Consider the following 8,926-nt stretch of genomic DNA (forward strand, 5'->3'; position numbering starts at 1 on the left):
TTTGACTAACATACCCTTTTAATTTGATTTTAATTGTATAATTAATATGTTAAAATGATTGGTTGAGATTKGTTCTCACAGTTACCACAAACAACTCAGTTCTCCCTTGAATAGGCCCCTATATATATATATATATATATATTACATTGTACTTGAACATTAATTAAGGTTGTTAAGTCAAAGTAATTAGATAGTTGAGATCGGTTCTCAATGTTCTCAATCTTTTTGTGATTCTCATTTGAAAATTGGAAAAAAGGTACACAAACAAGTAACAAATAACCAATAAGAATGGGTTGTAAAATAAACACCAAAACCTTAGAGGAGGACAGCTACTGATTTGTCCATTTCCCATATTACCCCTTAACCTTTTTAATTCTATTCTACTTCATTATTATCAATTTATATCATATCTTTACCTATTCAAACTCAACAAATATTTGATGTGAAGCATTGGACTTAAACTCAAATTATATATAAACAACAAACTTATCTTTCACTTTTATAATATCAGTATAAAATAAACTCTTAAATCAGATTAAACGTATTCTGTATCAGGGACAGACCTGGTATAGTGGTTACCGTGACACATGCCACCATATTATTCATCCGTCGAAGGTTAAAAAAATGTAGGTTCGTGAAACGTGCAACCGTATTTATTTGTTATGTGTCATCGTTTGTGTTTTGAAATTACAATGAGAACAAGTTTTATTTGATAGAGTTGGTTTGCAAAGCTTTTATTCCACCCCAAACTCGATGTCTTTCTATATGATGAATTTAATATGATTGTTAAATCACTGGTTAATATATGTATGTTAGGCATTAGACCAATCCATAATTAGCCATACACTCAAAATTATATTATAATTTCAACGGTAATTTTACTTTCTGACTTGCATGAACTTTTAACTTTCTTTTTTCAATCTGTTAGCCTTTTTGGAATGTTCTCATTTTGTTTTTATTTCATTTAAACACAAACACTTAACTATATTGTAAAATGATGTACCAAAGTTTCAACTCGTCCAACTCAACCCATATGGTATGGGTCGTACTTTTCGTTGGATTGGGTTGAGCTTTTTCAAATTGTATATGTTGAGTTGGGTTCATGTATGTAATTGAACAAATAAGATGTTTGTGTTCGTTCGTTTAAATAAATGAATAAAAAACTTGTTTATTTATTAAATAAACGAACATAAATGAACTTTCTGCCTAACAGAAGGCTCGTTCACATCCTTACAACTGTTTATTCAACGTATATACTTTGCTCGATTTCATCTGGACTTCATATTTTTTTTTACAACAAACGCACATTCATTGACACACCTCATTTCGATGATTTATTTACTCTTTTTTTGTGTGTACCAGAGTTCGTTTTGGTGTCATATTCATGAACGCAAATTGGCTGCAAATAAGATGTTCGATGAAATGTCTGGGAGAAATATTTGGGCCTAAAGATGAGCAGGCCGTTTATTCAACACGGAAAACAAACATCAATTGATCTTTAACCAGATGAAATTCTACCATACAGATGACTTGATTCAGGCATGAAAAAGGAAAACGAATAACCCCCAAGACCATTTCTCTAACTGTCAACAACCATCAAACCAAACGAGCTCTATTATATTCCACCCGGAGTCTAGGAGGTAAGAGATTTGAAATTTTGGTTATGTAAATAGTAACAGTACTAGAAGATGCAGTAATGTATAAGATCCTGATTAAGTTAATAACAATGTTTAGTAGTGACGTAATGAAAAACCAAACCAAACCAAACCAAACCAAACCAAACCGACCTAGTATATCCCAGTTGGAGGTATAATAGAGAATAAGATGCACACAAACCCTATATCTGTCTCGAGAGACAAAGAGGTTGTTTTCAAGAATAGTAGGGAACTAATGGGTTATATCAAATTCATATCCACCTCATTTTGCAGAATAGAAACAGGGGAATTTTGTCCCTAGGGGTGTGTTTGGTACCCGGGTGGGATAGGGACAGGACATGACATGACATGACTGGACGGGCAAGAGTGAGTTAGATGGGTGAGTTTTCTTTTTGAAGGTTTTACGGGTTAAATTTCACATGGGTAGTTCAATACTTTACCGAGCTTGCCACGTCTCCTAGATTTATGTTCCACCTATTTTGGTGAGACGAAAAAAATGCATTTTTGTCCCACTCAGTCCTAGTCTAATTGTCGTACCGAAAGTGGAACAAGTTCTTGCTCTATCATATATTGTGCTTCCCTCGTAACTATAGCTCATGCAGTTCGCAAAGAGATAAGCTACTTCTAGAGCTATTATAAAATCGTACGTAACAACGAACAGGTAAAAGGTGGGATAGATGCACTACATTCCCTAAGATGATTCAAGAACAAAATCAAGAAAATTTCTGCACATTAGATTAATGTCAACAAAAGGTATACATATGTGATTCAAAAAGAGGGGAAAGCATACCTTTCCGGGGAGTTCGGATACATGAGACATACTTTTACGCCAAAAGGATTGCAATTCCTTGTTATAGTCCACGTCTTGCCAAACCGAGCTAACAAAAAGGAGCACAAGATACGCAGATTGATATGGCAAGCGTTTCTTTGGTTCATATATGCATCATAAGACGACTCACGGGTAAAGCCAACTCTATTATGTGTTTGTTTACCTTGGAAACTGATTACCTTCCCTATAATCATCAGATTGAACTCTAGCACTTTTGTAACTTGATGTATACTGTTGAGAACCTTCTCGTTTTCGGCAACTAATGTTCGACTCCCAACCACTTCCGTTATTACGTCTTTGATGACCAAAAGAGTTATCCCGGTAGCCTACCCTTTGAGCTTGAGTATGTTGGGTTCCTCGAGACGTGCTGACGTGTTCGGCACGTCTATACCCTTCCCCGCTCTCCCAGCCTTGCCGGCCATAACCATTTCTCTGAAAATTAGCCGGATGTTGTTTCTGATGCCATGAGTTATTTGCACCACCGCCCCATGGAATATTGTTATCAGCCAAGTTTCTTGAACCACCTCCCCGCATAGCGTCGTTGTGCCACGAGCTGCTTCCACCGATGCCCCACCCGACATCTTTTATATCTTGATCATCTCGAGTATTTTTTCCTCGCTCCCAAGGATCAGAAGTGTTCTTATTTTCAAAGTTACCGGAACAATTCCAACCATTTGTCTTATCGTTTATATCAGTATCTTTATTACGTTCCCAAGGATTGTCGACATTACTCGTATTCTTACCATCCAATCCTAAAATGCATCCAGGAACCAAACTGTCATCGTTTCTCTTGGCAGCCTCAAACTTCTCGACGTTCTCTGGATCATCAGGATTGAAATAAGCTAGTTCCAAATCTTCCACTAGTTCAGAATCAATCTCTGGATTCCAATCGATGTCGTTGGCATACATGTCCAGATCAGGCTGAGGGACATCGGCAGGGATGCCGTTAATTTTTGCCCAAAATCGTTCCTTGGCATCACGGAATGTTTCTTCACTGGCTGAATCGTTCCACTTCACCACATTGTCATAGCAGTGCATGTATTTTTTAGCATTGACAACCTTCTTCCAAGGAATTCCTACTGAAATGCAGAATCTCTCTTCCCATGGTAGGTCAACATTTTCCCAGGCTCCTGTTGTGAGAATTAACATACAATTTAGATACAGATAGGCACATTGGAAGAGAACCTGAATTAACAAACCAAATGAGACCATTACACCCCATCCGACACCCGGGTGTGGGATGGGGGTTGGGGGGTGTAGGGGTTTGAAGGCATATGGTCTAGGAACGGTAAAATTGATTTAGGTTTTTTTACTTTAAAACCTTCCTAGCCACTTATCGATAGCATTTTGGAGTCAAAATGACGTAGGTAACCAATTTCAAAAATTTCAATGGTTTATTTATTCAAAGGAAATGAATAAAAACCAGTATACCCCACCCGGGTGGGGACGGGGGCGGGTTTAAGATGTAAACAAACATGACCTCCACTCTAGAAGGTAGAGCCCAGCTAGTGAAAAGTGTGTAAAGGGAACCTAATTTGTCGATAAAAAAGACGCGGACATTAGTATCAATGCGAGAATCCATGTGAGGTCTTGGGTTCGAATCCAGGCACCATCCACCTGTCTCTGGGCCACTGTGATTTTCTTCCCCTGTGATGGCCTTGGGAAGATGCAACAGGAATGCTCCAGAGGGAAGCGTGTACCCTAAAAGCCCGAACCCTGGCCAGCTAAATACACTCAATGACACCTTTGTTAAATTCTAGCCCAGTCCGACATATTATATAATAAGCAACGACCAAAAACAGCATGTAAAACACAACTAGCTGCACCATCCTCATTTACACACACTTCGTTTTCTCCAATACACGATGAACATGCAAAAAGATTTAACATCATATAGTTAATCCTACTGACCAAACATTAGGTTCGGCTGTGGAACGATGATCAATTGCACAACCCGTAATCCTACTGACCTTATTTAGCCTTTGGTTGACTTTTACGAGTATTTGTAGAGATTTCTTATTTTTATTTCAATATATTATTTCTAATTATGATCAGGGGTCTTCACAGAAATAGTCACTCTACTTCTTTGGGTAGAGGATAGGTTTGCATACATCCTACCCCTCCGAGACCCTACTTTCGAGTGGGACATATTGTGTTCATTTGGCTTGGTTTATTTCTAATCATCCTTCATTTTGTATGCTACATCACGTCTCCTTGCATTTTCGGCAGTTTTTCCTTCACTTGAAAACTTGACCTTTGTCTCATAGAGGATAACCTTACTGGTTATCCCATAGTTCTCCCATAACTTGAGCATTTGCCAACTTTTACAGATTCAGGTGAAATGAAAGCTTTTCAGTTAAAGATTTAAAAACATACCAGTAACAGAGTGAACTGAATGTCAACACATTATCCAAGCAATATAGTTCCAACTCATATTATAATAGCTTATCACATTTTGCAATGTTTATTTAAGTACGTAGTAAAATATGTAGGAAACCCTTTTTCGAGTGGCACAAATTAACACACTCTTTTGCGTGGAAGTCCCTAATTCTGATCAAAAGTGTATTGTACACATTAGAAATGTTATCAAACCCTAAGCAGTGTCATTCTGCTGACTGTGAAGCCCCTCTACAAAATCCCACCTCATTTGATAATATCAAAAGTGTATTGTACTCATTTTGTATTTTACAAGATTGTCAAAATCCCACCTCGTTTATCTCCATTTGACCTCTTATTTGGCTAAATAACAACTTATCGATGGAGAGAAAAGTCCGCTTTCTTGATAAATGAGCGAAATATCCCTCTTAATTGACATTCCATATTTGACAACTCTTGATCCCGTGGGGTTTAAAAAAGAGGAAGTTGCCGTAACTTACTTCAATCATTTCCGTACTATCAACTCAAACTGAAATCTACTTGCGGGCATAAAGGAAAGGAAAAGCAACAAAATAAAGATCCATTCAACTTTCATCTCTTTTCTCCTCACACAATTGATCGTTGTTCTTATAGAAAACCACCAAATCCAACGGTTATAGACATGTACTTCAGTCGGAAAACACTTACATGTTGGTTTTATAAGAACTAGTTACGTACAATCTACTTGGATTCTAATATAATTAGGTCATTTTCATTCATAATAAAAGTATCCATGTATTTAAGAATCAAGAGATTCCACATTTATGCATTACGAATGGTGTTTACCTCTTTCAAATCTCTGCTTGTTCTCCAAATTTCACATCAATTTCATACCCAAAGTTCTTTAATCCATTGGTCACTGAATCAACAACATTTTTTTTATTAACCTGGATATCCAACCCGCTATGCGAGTTGACTAATCCTAGAGCGACTAACTGCTTCGCAGATAGCTCGGAGTAACCGCATTTGAACCACTGTGGCCACAATTGGATTTTTATTCCTCCTTGGATTTGAACCTGAGATCTCCCGGTACTTTTGACCTTTCAAGCCAAGCTCAAAACATTCAGGCATCACCCTTGTGGTTGAATCAACAACATTTGAGACCTTCCTAAACTAATCTCCTATTGTGTTACCAAATCCTCTTTATGCAAACCCTAAAAAACCATCAAACTTGTAAATTACCACTCAATTTGTTATTTTTCTTACTGCAAGTACATTCAATCAAATACCTCATCAATTCACAATAACTCAATCTCTAAACCCTATACCCTAATTCTCGATTACGAATCTAGAGACCAAAACACAAACTCCATTATTCATCAACACACTAACAATTAACATCAAGAAGCCTCAAAATCAAAGAGCATTGTCGACACTACGACAAAATTGATCTCGATACGCATATATACAACAACATAAAATCAAAAACTCCACTACAAATAATGCAATAAAATAGAAAAATCAACGAAAACATCGTGAATCAAGATCGAAGTGGTGAAAACATAGATGATTTACCTCGAAGTTTAAATTCAGTTTCGTAATATGTAGGGGGAGATGGTATTCGTTGATCTCGATAATAATTTTTGGGTGTCCATCTTCTTCGATAATTCCACTTACCCATTTTTGCAGATTGTTTTGGTAAGAAAGGGGTTCGCCTGATGAACGAAAAGGGGTATAGAGGAAGAATGCATATAGATTGTAGAACAGTAGAAAGTGAAGAAACGAAGAGCGCCGAGGGTAAAACATATTTTCTAAGTAACCCCTCCACAATTCATCTTTTTTCACTTTTTGGTCCAATAACAAAATAAATTACATTTTGGTCCTAGAATGAAAAGTCTCGTTTAATCAACTTCAGCCGACTTTCCGCGTAAAATGAGGATTTTGAGCCAATTATTGGGATTTGAGACCAAGACTTGCTAATTGTGTAGAGAGATGTAAAAAAACCCTTTAATTATGGCTCAGACCCGATTGGTCTAATGGGTTTGATTAGAGATGGTCAAAATCCCGTTCCAGATTGGGTGGGATTTAATTCGGTCCCGATCCAAGATTTTCCTCTTGTAACTAGTTTCATCGTGAATGGTCCTGGTCCACACCAAAAACTTTCGGCTGTTCTCCATGTAAAAAGCCCGATCTCAATTTTTTCTCCCAAAAATCAATTTTATACACATAAAAAACTTGTGTTTTGAATGTTTTTTTATAATATCTTATTGAAATACACTTTAAAAATCTCTAACTGGGTTATTCAAATACACTCAAAATCTTATTTTAAATCTTTTTTCATACAAAAAATTTATAATTGTTTTTATAATTAGGATTTTTGAAATTTATTATTGGAACACTTTAAAAAAACTTCAAAAAGAAATTGAAAAACTTTAATTTTTTTTGAAGGTTTTGATAAAAAAAAAACTTGATATATAATTTATAAAAATGTAACTTTTCTTAAAAAATCAGCTCCTACGTATGGTCCCGGCCCGTAACCGGTCTCGGGCCGTGCCTTGAATTTTCATAAAGATCGTAGTGGATCCATGTTCTTATCGGTCCTAGTCTTAAGCCAGCTGCGGGCCGGACCCATTTTGACCATCTCTAAGCCTAAAGCCTGGTCCATGCTAGGTCTCAAAACCTAATCAGGTCAAAAAATTTATAGCAAGTCCAATCGGGCCCAAAAAAGTCTGACCTGGAAAATCCAGTTAACCCCAAAGAAGCTTGATTAGACCATTTTCAACCCTAAACTCCGTTTCGGGCCTAAAAAGGACTGGGCTTTTTTGCTCACTGAAAACGAGCTTGGAACTTGGAAGGCCTGAGCCCAGGCTTGAACAAAACCCCAACCTTGTGTATCTCTAGTGGTATATAGACGGATATACCTAGATTTATGGGTTTAATGTAAAAAAATTAACAATTAGTTTCTAGTCGACTTGTAATTTGGTCACATAAATTTGAAAATACTCAATATAAAACCCAAAATTAAGGTCAAAGTCATAGCCAAAAGTCTATGTTCACGGTGAAATTTTTCGTTGAAATAGTTTTTCCCATAAACTAATCCTACTGTCGTATATCAGGATTAACCACTTCTTCTGGGTGTTTGGTCATTTTTACAGATACCTTCAATGTTGTTGATGTTTCTTCTGCACACCTTACTTGACTTTATAAACGCCTTTGCAATCCCCTTTTCTTTTCCAAATTTTATTTGAGGTGTTATTAAAACCTTATCATTGAGTATCAATAATAAAACGTATACGCAGACGTTATATCGTTTTGTCAAGTCAAGAAAGCAAACACTTTAAAGTTCATTATGATTTGTTTCAATACAGATGTAAAAGTAGTTAGGGTTTTTCTGACAAAATTAAAAAAATTGAAGTTTTCGACTTTTTCGGTACGTATTTTAGTAAGAGCATTTACACAAATTTCATATCACTTTCTAATCGACTTTAAAAGTTTACGATGTCGTCTGTTTTTTTTAAGATGTGCTAAAATCTGAACCCTTATTCCATTTTTGAATTTATAATATGTGGTGTTAAAAGTCTGAAAACAGAATCAATGACACCGTTTGTTTTTCTAAACTGATAAACGTCTGAATACATGTAATTTCACGTGCACTCGTAAATATTATACAAATTACATGTAAACTATAAAATTAGCAATCTATAACCAAAATATATGATTTCAATTTTTAACACGTTCACATCAATACGTAATAATTAGACATGTCACCTACCGTAGTTATAAGTATATTGAATGATTGTTACCTATCCATGATGAATTGCATTTTTCGGTAATTAGAAGGGTATTTTCGTAATGTAACGAGATATATCTCGATTCTAATGTTTTGTTTTTATCCGTCTCTGTAGATGTTAATGTTTTTATATGGTTTTGAGAAAGAGAAAATGTTTTTATTCTTAAATAAAATATAAATTTGAAGATATCATAAATTTTCAAAAATAAAATACCAATATTAGTATCAAATTAACTATTAAAAAGTTCTTGTTTTTTTTTGTGTAATTTCTTTATTTCAGTTTTTAATTATAATTTA

The 8,926-nt window shown here is 35.7% G+C and overlaps 1 protein-coding gene across 1 annotated transcript; it reads right to left on the reverse strand.

Annotated features, from left to right (window-relative positions):
• Nucleotides 1-2,359: 2,359 nt before the first annotated feature.
• On the reverse strand, nucleotides 2,360-6,531 carry LOC112523339. The gene is made up of 2 exons (XM_025132900.1): nucleotides 6,415-6,531; nucleotides 2,360-3,614 (listed from the first exon to the last, which is right to left on the reverse strand). The coding sequence occupies exons 1-2, from the start codon at nucleotides 6,518-6,520 to the stop codon at nucleotides 2,644-2,646; spliced, it is 1,077 nt and encodes a 358-aa protein (XP_024988668.1). The 5' UTR covers nucleotides 6,521-6,531; the 3' UTR covers nucleotides 2,360-2,643.
• Nucleotides 6,532-8,926: the final 2,395 nt, after the last annotated feature.

This window comes from Cynara cardunculus, assembly GCF_001531365.2.
Source record: "Cynara cardunculus var. scolymus isolate 2C chromosome LG 12, CcrdV1, whole genome shotgun sequence".
NCBI classification, from domain to species: domain Eukaryota; kingdom Viridiplantae; phylum Streptophyta; class Magnoliopsida; order Asterales; family Asteraceae; genus Cynara; species Cynara cardunculus.

Bases quoted from the DNA above. Each gene is read 5' to 3' on its own strand.
- LOC112523339 (XM_025132900.1), bottom strand. From the start codon at position 6,520: ATGGGTAAGTGGAATTATCGAAGAAGATGGACACCCAAAAATTATTAT. The intron at 3,615-6,414 runs GTAAATCATCTA...TTCTCACAACAG, and splicing joins AACTGAATTTAAACTTCGAG to GAGCCTGGGAAAATGTTGAC.